The sequence below is a fragment of the Pterocles gutturalis genome, unplaced genomic scaffold, assembly GCF_000699245.1.
Source record: "Pterocles gutturalis isolate BGI_N339 unplaced genomic scaffold, ASM69924v1 scaffold8541, whole genome shotgun sequence".
Lineage (NCBI taxonomy): Eukaryota > Metazoa > Chordata > Aves > Pterocliformes > Pteroclidae > Pterocles > Pterocles gutturalis.
The window spans coordinates 24,057-39,861 of NW_010105609.1; the positions used below are offsets into that span (position 1 = coordinate 24,057).

Here is a 15,805-nt window from a genome sequence, read left to right on the forward strand (position 1 = left end):
GATAAATCTGTGGGATTCCCCACACCCCATTCCTGGGAGCTCAGGGTTCAATATAAATCTTAAACCTTTGTTTTCCTAATGGTAATACTGTAAAAAACTATGTTTCAGGATTGGGATTCCTCATCTGGATATTGGTTACTCTCGTTTAACATGTAAAGAACATTCTGAAGCACAAACCTTTTATCAACAGATTGTGGTAAAGCTTTCCACCTTTCATCCAGATCTTCAAATTTTTCTTTTATTGTTTTCACACACTGTTCAGAAGCTGTTGGGAATAGTGACTCATTTAACTGTAACAGGCTGGCATAGACTGAAGCATGGGACTCAATATCTGCTCGCAAATCCTGGGAAAACAATGGAATGTATAGCCTTTAGATTAAATGTGGCACCATATTATGCAAAACAACAAAAACCCATAAAAAAACAGCTAGAGATTTCCAGTATACCACTTTGACCACAAGTGAATGAGAACAGTCAAATTCTTGGAAAAACTGAGGTCTGTTAGGACAAGAAGGCACTCAGCATCTCTCAGACACCTAAATCTGCAACTGTAATCCAGTAAGGATTCATCAAAGTTTGTTTTTTCTCCTTTATTGTAACATGCAACCTTTCCACGCAGCTCTATTGCATGATTAAAGTGGCTAAAATCAAGACTAAGTTTTGCAATGTATTTTGTGTGCTGCAATAGAATTGTGAGGAAATGTCACAAATTGGCCCAAAGAAAAAACCAAAACCCCAAATAATTTTCCTTCCCTTCAGTAATATTTAACACTTAAATTATGGACTCACTGGCTTTACGAAGGGTGTAAGAGATGCTACATTTGGCCAGCTGCTTCATAATAATCTAAAAACAAATGGCAAAAATTCCATGGGAAGACATACTTTAGAATAGGATGAAAGTTTTGTGTTTAAAAAAAAAATCAGAAATCGGACTTCCATTGTGAATTCAAAACCTTTGAGAATTTTGTCTTCTGAGCAACTTTCCTCGCATATAAAAAAAAAAATGAAAGTTGCATTGTCTAACAAAGTAATTTCTCTAGAGAAAGGATCCTTTGGCAAGCAGATCAATGTCCTTCCTTGACAGATAATGATAGACCAGGGCATTGTTTTTCTTGAACCGATATATTTGCAGATAACATTCTTCCTGTCATTTTCTTGTCTTTGATAAATAACAACAGTGATAATATAATACTTCCCTACGACATTTACAAATCCCAGAATCAAGTGACTAGTCAGACTACAATTGAGAAAGTCCATCCTTTAAAAGACACAGAAAAAACCCAGGAAATGTAGAGGGACAGTCTTTCAGTTCAAACATACCTGCAGTGACTGAAGTTCGCCTTCCAGTTTAACTCTGTCAGCAGAAACATGCTGCTCTGAAGGCCTTGCTGTAGCTTCACACCCTTCCAACCAGGTCAGGAAGGCAGACAGCTCCTTCTCCTGTCTAAGAAAATCACAATGTAGAGTTACCAACTCAAGCCATCCCCTCTGTCTCGCACACTGACCACAGGAAGGTCTCTGTGTCCATCACAACAGATGTGAGAGTCTACTCACTTCTGCCACTGAGCCAGTAGAGTCTCTAATAAGGTCTGTTTCTCTTTAGCACCTTGTAGCACCTTTTCATATTTCTGCTGCAATGCTGTAACATCCTGAGCAGCTTTTTCTTTGTTGGCTACTTTTCGGGCACAGACTGAGAGAGAGGCCAGAGTGTTGCTCAGTTTTTCCACAGTATGACAAAGGTCCTAATGAACATGTGAATGAAACAGAAAATACATACATAAACAGCAGAGCTACAGCAACGATGGTGGGAAAAAGTCTGTACTTCTACTCAAAGTTTGAAGCAAAGCTGCATCCACCAGATCATGAAGACACTGCATAGTTCACACTTTGCTCATATCTATCCTAAGTACCCATGTCCCAAGCATAGCGATCAACTAGCTTGTAGTGAGGAAAGACTCCCAAGAACAGTGTTAAAATAAAACTCAGCAACAAAAGGGTCAGATCTTCTAAATGAGCATGTAACACAGCATGATCATGTAGGAAAAAGCTCCAAACTCCTTAACATCTGTCTAAGAGTTGCTCTAATTTATGCATATACAGTAAATGCAAAAGGTCACTCCAACATGTGAGGACTGCCAGACTTGCAGCCCATGTCATGACATGGGAGAGGTAAGGAACAGTTACTGTGAACTTCTGTCAGCATTAGCTAAAGGTCTTTTTCATAGAAATGGCGTCTGATGTTGACTAGACTTTCCAGTGTTGTAATTTCTAGAGAGCTGAGAAAATTGTTCGTATGAAAAAGATTAAAACACCGCGTAATGAATTAGAAAATCACAAAATGAAATCAATTTAAGACCACTAAAATTCCACCTCACAGGTGTGTAATAATAACAACAGTAGCAATGGTTATAATTACAGTCAAGAAATCATACATAGGAGGAAATGTGAATTATACAGCAACAAGCTGCTGATGTTTAAACTAAATAATAAATAATAATTTCACATTGAGGCATTGAATCATGATCCTGTAGGCAGCACAAGAGTTTACAATAGCATACTCAGCCTATTTCATACCGTTTAAAAGCCAATAATAATAACGATTTCATGTGCTGTCTAAATAAATTCTCCATATGCAAAATATTTTGCCTCAACAAGTATCAAGATTTTTTGAAGCAGATAGGCCAGGTCTTCCCTGCATAAAGCCTTTACAAGTAGTTACCACTAAGTTCAGAAGAAATTATATGTATTTCACTGCAAGAAAAATATGGCTACAAGTTCTTAAAGTATTTTCTTAGAAAGATAATGATTATTGTGGGAAGAACATGCCACAAACTTATAGACACAGAAAAAAATACTACACCAAATTCCCTGAGATTCAGGACTTTTTGTAGTTTGCATACCAACCCAATGTTTGTTTTCCTTTTGTAATCATAGAATCATAGAATGGTTTGGGTTGGAAAGGACCTTAAAGATCATCAAGTTCCAACCCCCCTGCCATGGCAGGGACACCTTCCTCTAGCCCAGGTTGCTCAAAGCCTCATCCAGCCTGGCCTTGAACACCTCCAGGGATGGGGCATCCACAGCTTCTCTGGGCAACCTGGGCCAGTGCCTCACCACCCTCAAAGTGAAAAATTTCTTCCTAATATCTAACCTAAATTTACCCTCTTTCAGCTTATAACCATTACCCCTTGTCCTAACACTACACACTATGATAAAGAGTGCCTCCCCATCTCTCCTGTAGCCCCCTTCAGGTACTGGAAGGCTGCTATTAAGTCTCCTTGGAGCCTTCTCTTCTCCAGGCTGAACAACCCCAACTCTCTCAGCCTGTCCTCACAGGGGAGGTGCTCCAGCCCTCTGACCAATTTTGTGGCTCTCCTCTGGACCTGCTCCAACAGGTCCAGGTCTTTTTTATGTTGGGAGCCCCACATCTGAACACAGTACTCAAGGTGGGGTCTCACAAGAGCAGAGTAGAGGGGGAGAATCACCTCCTTCAAACTGCTGGTCACACTTCTTTTGATGCAGCCCAGGACACGGTTGGTTCTGGGCATTAAGCGCACACTGCCGGCTCATGTTCAGCTTCTCATCAACCAACAAGGGACTTAACCAAATGTCCAAATATCCAAGGATTTCTGGCATCACAGATAAAAGTTTGTCAGTTGAAACTCTGTCCAGTCTCTGCATTGTCCAAGAAAAACTACTTCCAACAAGATTTTTTTTTTTTTTAAATCACAGACTTCTCTATACCAAGATCCAAGTTTCATGAAAATATTCAAGGAAAAAGGTCTAACGAAGAGACATATTTCTTATCTTCTGTATTTACATGCATAAAATTAAAAACAAGAACCTGAAGGATTAATTCATACTTTTAGGCTTTTCTTTTCTCTAAAGTGGGGAAAAAAACTCTCCAAGCACATCTGAAATGGTGAGAATAGCTGAGGAAGACTGCTTATGCCTTCCCTGGGGCTGCCTATCCTGACAGTCAGCCCTTGCCCCCTCCTGCCTCTGCCCTGGGCTGTGGGGCATCAGGCATTTCCGTGAGGAGGTCAGTGTGGCACTGTTTCCCTGGACCCGTTGGCAGGAATTGCTGGCCACTTGCTCACCGTGCAATCCTGAAGGGCTGCGTATGTTGCTGACAATGAAGAGCAGGATGTCAGAGGCTCAGCTAGCTTAGCTTCAAATTCAGACACTGCCTGTTGCACCTATGAGGAAGAAGCAAACCAGAGTCTAAAACCAGCAGGAAATACATAAAAGAGGCTTTGAATAACATCTTTTAAATGTTGAGTGCTAAGAGAATATTATATCCTAAGCTTCTGTAGTGCTGAGTGCCTTTTGAAGTTAAAAGATGATAACTGCACTCAGCTCCTTGTGAGAGGGGCAATGATAATATTTAAATTATTTTCCTTATGATCTACTAAAAACCCAGGATTGAAGTTACAGTGTTTTAAAGAAGTATGGATGTGGTTTATTAGTGCAATATCCAGGAGAATCACTTGGGTTTTCTAAATGACAACATAGCTTTTTGAGTATGTATATTTCAGTGTCTTCCTGACCCTGCCTTTTAAGTAATTCAAAGCACAAATTTATGTGTGGGGGTCTTGCAATTACCTTAGATATCTACTCATATATTCTAGTCCATCCTATTATAATATGTATTTTATATTCAATTTTGAAAAAAATAAAGAGTAATTCTATAAATTGCTGCAAACAATCCATTACATTTTGCATTGTCTACCTGTTTAAGACTTTCTTCATACTTTTGCTGTGCTGATGCATTCCCTGCGATTGTTCCTTCCAGTCTCTGTGCATGATCTCTTAGTTCGTCCCAATACCTTTTGACCTGAGTCAGTTTGGCTTTAATATGTGCACATTCTCCAGAGGTAACAAACTGGGAAAAAGACTCAGCTTCCTCTTCTAGTTTGGAGATTTCAGTTATTTTACCTTCTACTTCTTTATTAATAACCTAAAATGTAAAGTAATAAATAAAGAAGCACAATAGGTTTTAAATTACCAGATGATATTTTCTACATCCTTCTCTTACCTGAGCTACTAATGCTCTTCATTAAAAAAGTAAATAAGAGGAGAGTTCACCGACTGCTTGAAATACCTAATTACAAAAGTCTTAATTACAAAAGTCTCACCTACAAAAGTAGGGTGAGTGTGCCCTCAGGCAGAGGATTAAAGAGCCACATTACAGTACAAATAGGAAACCATGAAACAAGGGTGATAATGGCCTTTGGTACTTTTCAGCTGTCTTCTATGTCAATTAGTAAATGCATAAAGAAGATGAACTAGCACTAGCTATACATTTCATCAGCTTCATGACAGCAACTGTCTCCTATTATTTTGCACTTATTTTTATTGCAAATTAGAGGCAAACCTGAAAGCTACAATATCCAAGACAGAAACTTATGGTGTTTAACATTCAGTGGCTATTTATTCAGTAAGCATCTGTGAATTTGGAAATAAATTTTTTTCACAAAAGAATTATTTTAATTTCTGCCGATGTAGCATGTTCATAGAGTTCTTCTCAAAAGCAGTGAAAAACACTCATTGGGAGGGAACTGAAAGAGCCAAGAGTGCTCTTTGAAATTGAAATAGGCAATAGAATCCTCAGATACAAAAATGTTAAGATATGTATGTATATGAAACCAACCAAAAACTTCCCTGAAAATGCACTTTCAAAAGCACAGAATGGGGCCACCTTCTGCTATAATTGTGGTAAAAATACGGTCTCTTTCTTGCCATTTTAAAGGTCAGGAGTGGCTTACCGCAACATTCAGACTAGAATGAGCAGGGTGACAGTACAGAAAAAAAAATGTGATGCAGTAAGCATTTATAGTTTCTTTTTATGCAATACATTCTGAATTAGTTCAGATTATAAAATATCTTTTTTTTTTTTTTTGCATGAGAATGTGGTGCTGAGGAAAAATAGTGGATTTGCAGCGCTGAAGCTGAAATTATCTAACAATGCAGCAGATACAAATGAGGCAGCACTTTTTTACTCCCACGCTAATCTGTTAAAATCACTCCGTTACATAAAAGAAGGTGGATAATTGAGACTTTCAAACTCTCACTAAGTCTGCCACCGAGGGTAACTACTTGGGATAACTGTCATTTTGTTCCATCAGGAATTTTGGAAAAAAGTGTAGGTGAAAGTCTGGCTCTACTGAAGTAACTGGGCTTTTGCAATCAATGTCACCAAAAGTAGAATGTTACCACTACTGTGTAAGATAATTACATTCAGCTGACCCCAGGTTTTTTATCTGGTCAGCCAAAGATACCAGAGAGCACAGTATTTTTTATTCAGTTGTCTCACGTTGCAAAATTCCTTACTAATATGTTGTACTAGAAATTATGAACTAAGCATCCTGATTAGTGTTGTGATGCAGAGTTGCTCATCAGGAAACTTACTACAAAAAATAACAATTTTCTCAAAATTAGGCACAAAGCAATGCTGCTGAAAAAGACCTCCAGCTACGTCCACGCATCAGTGCTGACGTGACTCATTTCACATATCACAGTTCATAAAGCTTATTTGTTCACCTGTTACTATGGTGTACCCTTACACCTTATCTGCAGGATTTTCTCTGCTTTATGTCTGTTCACTCAGACATTTATAAATATTACCTGCTGACCATTTTTTTTTGCCATTGTGTTTAAATGAGGAAGGATTATGGTGGAATTTTCAGAAACTTGCAATGCAGTGTAGAAATTACTGCTTATCTGCATATATAGCAAGGACCAGCCTTTCTGTGAAATGGGCTTGAATGGGCTAGTTGGGCTTAAGTAGGGTCCACTTAGAGAGACAAAAACTGACACACTGTAATGCAATACTAATATTTGATGCACTTATCTTCTGTCTTAAACATTGGAATCCTACCTACTAACTACTGAAAAGCAAGACAACGTGCCAATGCATGCCCTGGAATAAGTGCATATACATTCTTTCACAAGGAAACTGTTTTTTAATTGCTATGGCAATGAAGAAAAAATTCAAGCATAGTTTTATTCTCCAGTGATGAATTCGAGAGATTTTATTTATTTGGTGTATGTAAAGTTGTAATCAAATTAAGAACAGGAAAACTTGTAGATAAACTGTTTGTGTCACATAAACATGCATTACGGGATCCTTTGTTAATACTTGGTGTTAATCCGATCCACGACTGCAAGCAGCTGCACACCTGTGGACTTTCTGAAGAGCAAGTAGGTCACAGAATAAAGAAATGGCAGTGTGCACTGCATATTTAAAAACTCTGTCCTATGAGAAACATGCAGTTTCAGAGAAGGTACAATTTCATCTGTGGGAGGATATGAAGTCAGCCCTTGAAGTGCTTGGAGACACTATGCCCCTCAGCAACAGGAAACTAAACCACTATGTATCTACAGAATGTACACAGAATTTAAGACAGTGTAAATATAACAGCAATAAATGTTATGTCAGTTTGCAAGCTACCAAGAGCAATAGTTTCTTTATTATTTCAACATAAAAGGTACATAAATCAAGTTATAACTTTAGCTTGCAAGATAAAAATCCATTTCTATATCCACTAGCTGATGTATGTTTTAAAGTAATAAAAGCTTTATACACCTTGTATTTATGTAGCTATTTTGTACATCGGTTCCGATTACTCAAAAAATAAGAAGAGTATAAATTAAATAATATTTTTAACCATACACACACAGGCTCCATATATGTAAACAATACACTAAAAGAGAAGGCAGCCTGTAAGGATTTTCCCTTAGTTCATGTAAAACCTTACTGCTTGATGTATTTGTATACAAAGTGTATCACCATTATGTCACGGTAATTCTGAAACGTGTAAAAGGTCTGTTCTCTCATTTGGCCTCTAGCAAAATGACAGATAAATGGGCTTTTAATGCTAAGCATAACAAGAACTAATCACCTTGATTTGGCTCATCTGTATGTCCAAAGGAGATGATGATGTTTCCAAACTTTCCAGTTCTTTTTCTTGTTCAGCTATCCAGGTGGACAGAGCTTCAAAATTATTGCCAAAATGATCCCACTTGTTTTTCACCATTTCCATGCTTTTAATACTAAAATTAACCAAATTAATTAGAGAGAATAAATAGTTTAATATAATTAAGCTGCCCATATTCTTGCTAGAATAAAAATGTAACTTCAACCTACAGGAGGGTCATTTTAAAAACTTGGTTTCAGAGACCTAAGTTCTATCTTGTTTCGCTCTTAGACTGTGCACCCAAAGTCAAACAATTACATTAGCCATAGTGGGGACACCAAGAGGTGAAACAGTACAGCTCTGTTCTTCAGCTGTACATCAAGAATCTCATCATAGCAGGAAGATAAAGGAAAAGTCACATAAATATGATTTCTATGAAATAATATGGAATTATTATTATATCAGATATATAAAAACTGAGATAACTGAGTGCATAGATGTTTGTCATTTAGTCACCTGAACAGAACGATTAAAACCAGTGTGTTGTGGAAGTACATAATATTCACCAATGCTTTACTGCTTTATTAAACTAGGGTTTTTATAACAGCAATCTCCCCATCTCATAGGAAGTTTGTGTTTTCTGAGGCAATGATTTCATATCAAGCCAAAAAATCAACAATAGATATGACTCAACTACCTCAAAGTTAATAGATTTATATTCTCTGAAATACACATTATAGCTATGTTAAACAGATCAACAGATTATGACTGATTCTTGCATATCTTGGTTAGCAAACAAAGCACCTTTTTTTTTTTTTTTTTTGTCACAAGTAAGAAGTCTAAGGCCCTTATAAGGCCCAAAAGCATTAACTTCTAGTATACAATTTCTGATCCTTTCAAATCATTGTAAAGACACCAGCGCTAATGTGGGCCCTACACACAGCTTGCAAAACGTGCATTTTCTACTTCAGTGAAAATATTAAAATTTCATCAGAAAATTTTGAATATTACGAAATTCCAAAATAAATTTTCCTTTTAAATATAGCCTTAAAAGCCATTCCATGTTAAAACGTTCTTAATTTCTTTTTTTCCCCCTTATTAAAGACAGAGGAAGCTTTAAGAAAAGATATAGTCTAAAAAGGTAAAAATTGGCCTTTTAATTTTTTAATAGCAATATCAACAGCCATTTACTGATAAGAGTGTATTCATATTCAAGTTATTTGTACAAAAATAACATGCAAAAATATTTCACTCAAGTCCAGCCCAAGAAAATACATCTGGAAATCAGAATCAAGGGGTCAAATCAGTGGCACAAGAGCTGAAAATCCTTTGCCTTTGTATCTGCCTTCCTTGTAGATGTAAGAAAGCTGCAGACTGGAAAGAGCGTAGTCCCAAACACACTGCACAGCTATGCACGATTTCCTTGGAAAACACATGTGGTAAGCTTGCTTTGTAGCTGACTCTGAAGAGCTGCTCAAACTTTTGTTTCCCTTTTCTGTTCACTGGCATAGTATGTATTTGGAATACCTTCACTTTAAATTACTCAGACAAGATTTTTATTGATGACGTGAGTTACAACATAACCCCTACACAGTGGTTATAAGTTCTGTAGATTCACTATAGAGAGTTGTATATATTTGCATGTTTTGAAGAAGGGATTTATTTTTTTATTATCTGTCACAGTACCACAGACATTCTGTATAATCCATACATTCAACTAAAACCTATTTCATATCTACATTGAAAGGGGATATCAATGATGGCTTTCATTTAAAAATAGATGAAATTATTAAAAAGTGAATATTCATTGCTGTAAGGATTAAATTATTCAATTGAAAAAACACACCAGTTTTCTCTCTAATATTGCAGAAAATTATGTATAAAGTACTCAGTAAGATATAGAATTTGACTGGAAATCACTGTTATTCTTCATATTGGAGAAAGTGTTATGTAAGAAAATTAGACTACCAATAATGAGAAAGTTACGTCTGTTGCACAGGCTAGTTATTCTGGATTACAACAGTTCTTGTACATTGGGAAGAAAATGGCACCAACTGGAAGTCAGATTTGACAATGGCCAATAGGGGAAAAAACCCAATAATGGGGGCTTTGCCCTTTGCTCATATTCAGATGGAGATGGTGGTACCTGTTGCAAATTATTCTACATAGTAAATCCAGTAAGACAACATAGAATTGGCACCTATATCCATGACTTGTGTATCACATCTAATATATGCAAAATTACTAATTTCATACACACATATAAACATATGTATGTAGAGATAAAATGAGAATAGCAACAGCTGAAGTTGAGTAACTTGAGCTCAATAGGTGAGCTACTCGAGAAAAGGGATGAAATTTTTACAAATACAAAAAGCTACAAATATTTACAGGATTTAACAACATTTTCTTGGACCTTGAACTTCCCCTTTTTAAGCAAAATTTGACAAATGATGCCTTTGTGGTTTGTTTTTTTTTTTTTCAGCAGAAGCAGCTTTTGATATTGCCCATGAAACAAAATCTGGGCATTCAGCTAAAATGAAGGCACTTCTTGACATTCCTATGGAGAAAGTGGAATACTGAAAGTTGAGGCAAATATGGTAAAGGTGCTTTTTTCATACTTGCACCAAGATTTTTCTTTCTAAAAGAGTCTAGTACCTCAAGAATTAGTTTCATTATCCCTTCTTCAGAAGACTAGCTTAAAGATGTGACAGGTTAAATGTAACTAACAGCAGTTTTATAAGCTATATATTATTAAAAAATATTTTGTTAATTTGCACACACTCTTTTGACATATTTGGTAGTATAACCTGGTTACTATGCCACGGCAAGCTGTAAATGATGGAGCTGATGAGACAACACAAAATGCTGACAAGGTGTTCTAGAAATCTGATACCATCTTATAGTGGAGGATAAATATTAGGACTTGTTAAGAACATACTCTTCTTCTAGAGTAACTTCCACTTTTTTCACTTGTTCTTGTATTGATTTTGCCTGCTGCTGAAGGGACTGCTTGTTCTTTGAACCAAGTTGTATCTCAGAAGAATTCTTCACCAAATTCTCAGCCTGTACTGCCATTGCTTCAGCCTGTTTAGAGAGTTCCTGTAAGGATGCAAGACGCATTAATACAACTATAAACAATTTCATATATTTGCACAAAAAGTATTTTTTCCTCAATGTTTGTGGTTGGAAAAAGTATCCGTGTACTACATTTATATTTTGAATGTGTAAATACATAAAAACAACCTCTGATGAAAGTTATTTTCATGTTGCTTTTCAGAACTGTTCTTTTGAGCAAACTAACTCAAATAAAATTTAGCAAGAGAAACTATATGTCCAAAAGTTTTTAACTCAACCAATCAAAAGTTATTCTACAGCTCTTCAATAAATTTATTTGTGAATTGTGTGAGATTAAGTGCATCTGTATTTAATCTTTAAATCCTACCCTTTACAGAGAGGATTTTGCAGTGTTTTGTATCCTGTAATTTCACTTTGTTTAGCAACTATATTCTGTCACAAATATCAAACCCATACACCAGACCAATGGATGCTGAGCATAACCAAGATATGTATAATTTTGTATCAGAATTATCAAAGGGTAAAAATAGTGTGAAAAACATGGCACTTAGGAAAGCCAATTGCTACTATTACTTCTATATTACTAAATGAAATGGGCTGGGATTATTCTGTGTTGCTAAACGCAAGTGGCACATTATGGCTTATGTCCATGTTGTAAAAGTCTCCTTTTTCTTGTCAGGGCTAAAAGAGTGCTCGTTGGCACAGTTCACATAACCTTGCCAAACTACTGATGTGGATAAATCAGTGCTTGATGCTGTTTAGCTTACTAGTATAGATGATTACTGAGCATAAAATGGGAAGTCCTCAAAACAATTTTAAATTCCATATGTGTGCTTCAGATTAAGATTTTGAGTAATTCTTCATGATCTTTTAATGAAAGAACTTATTACCTCTAAATGGTTTATGCAGTCTCTAATCTGTAAACGCAATTTTCACTGGCATTAACAGGAAACTGTGCAAAGACTGAAGGCAATACACTCACTACATGTTAACAAGCAAGGCAGAAAGATAGCTCCGTTCCTGTGTTTCACACAGTGAATACCTTTGTCTGGTCCAGTTCTGAGGAGAGGCTCTCTAAACTGCTAAAGTTTAAGATGCGTTCAAGTGCAGAGCTTGCTTGATTGAGATATTTTACTACTGTTTCTTTGTCCCTTTCAAATTGCTCCCATTTATTTATTGTGACCTACAAAAACAAAGAAACAAACCCAGAACAGGAACACAAAGACAAAAAGATAAAGGAGAGAAAAAAAGAATTTCATTGTAAGTTACTGAAGAAGGAAAAAAGAGAAAGACCCGACATAAAACAATTTCTCATGAAATGTCATCACTCTACAGATTAAACTGTTTTGAACCCACTAAAAGGGAAGTTTTGCCTTGAATTTTCACTGATTCATACTGCTCTGTGCAAAAAAGCACCATTCTCTAAGGTGCTACCAATATTTAAATCTTATATATGAATATATAAGAAGTCTGAAGTCATACATACAGATGCTTATGCTTATGGAAACTCACACATAGGAATCTATTTGAATGTAGAATTTTTATTAACATCAGCTTTTAATTACTAGTCACATAAATTATGACAGCATAAACAAATATTTTCTCGATTCTGAAGTAAACAAAGCCCAAGTTAAAACTTTACATATGGGATTTCTTAGGAAAAAAATGGTTTAAATAATAAATTCTTACATTAAGAAGTTATTTGAGCTCTACTGATCATGTTGTCATCCTGTGTTTTATCATGGGAAATAGTTTTGATTACTTTAAAAGTTTGCATAGACAGCTGGATTACCATTCTACTTAGAGAAATACAAAGAACAATTCAGATATGGGTGCAAGAAGCTATAAATTCTAATCCCTGTTCAGTCAGTGATTAGTTATACAGCCTGGAGCAATCAATTTGATTTCTCTGTGACATTTTTCTTCTTTTTAATTTAGGATGACAGCATGTATTTCACACAGCAGTTGTGAGGATTGCCCGCTCTCCTTAGTGCTGCACGCCAGCAATGTTTGCCATCGCTAGAGGTAGTTGGAGCGCTGGCAGCAATCACTGGGCCAACACTGCTGCTTTTGAACTGCAATGTCAAGGGTTCAGTCTCTACCTGCACTCACCATTTTGTGGCCCTCTTCTTTCACTTGGACTCAGGGCTGGCTTGCCAGTGCAGACAGACAGAGAAGACTTGGAAATAGCAGCCACAGGTGGACCCTCGCTTCGGGATGAGGAAGGTGGCATTGGCTGGGGGGGGGTTTTTCCCAGGAAGCCCCCCCCCTAAAAAAAAACCCTGGAGGTGTTCAAGGCCAGGCTGGATGAGGCTTTGAGCAACCTGGGCTAGTGGAGGGTGTCCCTGCCCGTGGCAGGGGAGTTGGAACTCGATGATTTCTAAGGTCCCTTCCAAACCAAACCAGTCTATGATTCTATAAGTTTTCATGGACGTACAAATAACGAAAACCCCAAGGACCACGATTCAGAAGTGAGAAAGTCAGCTCAGAATTTTTACATTAAAAATATGGTTTTTACTGCTGAATATAAAAAAAAGAAGAAATCATGTGTTTTTATTTCTACTTGTGAAGTACCCACCTGCAGTTGCTCTTCACGTTTCTCCATAGTCTGCTGCATGTTCTCCAGTGTTCCTTCCAACTTCTGTAAATCCTCTTGCATTGTGCTGGGCAGTCCACCTTCAATCTGCAACTGTTTAGCTTGGGAAATCTGCTCTTGTACATCTTGCCTCTTTGCATGAAGTCTCCTTGTCCTTTGCTGAAAGGATTCATCCGACAGGAATTATTAGACTTTTTAGCTCCTTTGGGAAACCAGCACAATGAAACCACTGTCTGTTTTTGCAGGGGTATGTAGTGAGAGTAACAGACAAAGGCATAAACTGTGGCAAGTGTTCTTGAGAGTCCCATATACTCATCAAGTATATGCCTTGGGTTCCAAAATGTGTATACACCTTTTATGGCATACAAATGGGAGAGAAAAAAAAGAAAAAGCAGAAGCCACAACAGTTGAGCAACCGCAGCAGTAGCCACACTTCCTCACGACTGTCTGGAAGCACGCAGGTCTGCTCTGCACCCTTTGAGGCACAGGCTGGAGCCTCAGATTGATCAAAGCAACACATCAGTCTTAATCAGAGAGCAGTAGGGGGACAACTGAGTTGCATAAGTCTTTCCTTGATAGATTTTGCTTTGTAGCACTATCAGAAACTCCTAAGACTACATCCCCTCTCCTTTTTTAACATGCCTGACCCATTGCCATCCTTGCGAGGTAAGCTCTCAGCTCCCTGTTCAATTCTACTCTGGTAGCAGGATTCTATTCAATTCTACCTTCAGGTCTTTGTCAAAGTCTGTTTTCACCGTAAGAGACTCCATATCAGAAGAAGAAAAAGAATCTGAAAACTCAAGGAGAAGTTAACTATTCCAACTCCCTCTCTTATGATGGGTAAGGAAAGTAGAGTATTGAAAGAACAAATAAGAACGTTAACACATACAAAACCTTTTACAAATACCAAAGAGTTTCAATAAGACACAAGTAAGACATAGTAGTGCCTGGTTAGACAGTAAAACATGTCTGACCTCACAGAAATAGATGTCAATATAAAACACAGTAAATTATTCTTATTAGCTTTGACCAGGCCTCAAAGTTAACTTCTCATATTTGGCCTTAAAATCAATGATTCTTGCTGCATGCAACCCATATGATTTATTATTACTGTAGCCCATAGATGTTTTGATCTACTAGCAGTGCATAAAAAGCCTCCTGTTCTACTCCTTCAGCATGGAGGCCCATTTGTCACTGCAGTAGCTACCTAGAGAAGGAGATGAGGCTAGAGGTACACCTCTCCTCTAGCATCTAGAGTTGGGGTCACATCAAAGGTGCTGAAGTTGAGAAATTTCAAAAACCAGGATCAGGCCTAATTTACCATGATCAAATCTGACACGCAAGCTTTAAAAACAGTAAAAAGAGAGACACTACGTATTTGCAGAATACACTTTCCCAAAATTTCAAGTAAATGAAGTTTGTTTTTCAGGTGTTCTGTGCCCAAAAAAACCCATGTGCAATAAAAGGATATTCAATAAAAGTTGAAAAGCAAGCTCATCTTTGGATATTAACATTTAAAAAATACTGAGTACTTCTTTCATTATAAGAAATCAATACTAGGCCACATGAGACTGTTTCCTCTATAACTCTTTCAAGTTTAAATATAAAGAGTTATGCTAATGGACATAACAAAATCTTGTAATTACATAAATTCTACCTTAAAAAAACATTGGATATGGACAGGAGTAATTACCCTACCTGATGATGAAGTAGTAGTTGCTGAGCTTGTAATAAGCTTTCTGTATCCAGGATCTTTTCAGCCTCTGCTTGGGCTTCTTTAGAGTTGTTGATTAGCTCTTCAATTGCACTTTTAACTTCTTCTTTGTACTGGACACAGTCTCCAACAGTGCCTAAAATCTTTTCAATCTACAATTACGGATAATTTTAAGTATTTCATGTTAAAAGGCACACCTATATTTTAAAGGCATATTTATAGCTGGAATATATTAAAAAAAAATAGTAAATTTTCTAAATTCACACCATTTTTGCCTCCAGCATTGTTGAGGCCTTTAACTTTACACTGAAAGAGTGACTGTACATTTAAGATGTGTCTCATTTAGACATACTCCCTATTACACTGCCATATGGTAAATAGCTGTCTGTGACTTAGAAAATAAACGCTGTCCTCATCCTTGCAAGCTGACCCAGATTCTGAAACACCGTGCTACTCAACTCACAAAAAATCTTGCTACCTTTTGGACCATCTAGAGCA

At 37.0% G+C, this 15,805-nt stretch overlaps 1 protein-coding gene across 1 annotated transcript in view; it reads right to left on the reverse strand.

Moving 5' to 3' along the window:
* LOC104471946 (nesprin-1-like) overlaps positions 1 to 15,805 on the reverse strand; it is a gene marked incomplete at its 3' end in the record, with an annotated part of 92,780 nt that overhangs the window by 22,880 nt on the left and 54,095 nt on the right. Inside the window, exons 27-36 of the mRNA XM_010087462.1 lie at positions 15,292 to 15,459; positions 13,576 to 13,752; positions 12,040 to 12,180; positions 10,861 to 11,021; positions 7,905 to 8,055; positions 4,733 to 4,960; positions 4,101 to 4,199; positions 1,555 to 1,742; positions 1,321 to 1,444; positions 178 to 344 (exon numbers count right to left, since the gene is read on the reverse strand). Coding sequence (XP_010085764.1) covers positions 178 to 344; positions 1,321 to 1,444; positions 1,555 to 1,742; positions 4,101 to 4,199; positions 4,733 to 4,960; positions 7,905 to 8,055; positions 10,861 to 11,021; positions 12,040 to 12,180; positions 13,576 to 13,752; positions 15,292 to 15,459 — 1,604 coding nt within the window. The remainder of the gene's footprint in view (positions 1 to 177; positions 345 to 1,320; positions 1,445 to 1,554; positions 1,743 to 4,100; positions 4,200 to 4,732; positions 4,961 to 7,904; positions 8,056 to 10,860; positions 11,022 to 12,039; positions 12,181 to 13,575; positions 13,753 to 15,291; positions 15,460 to 15,805) is intronic.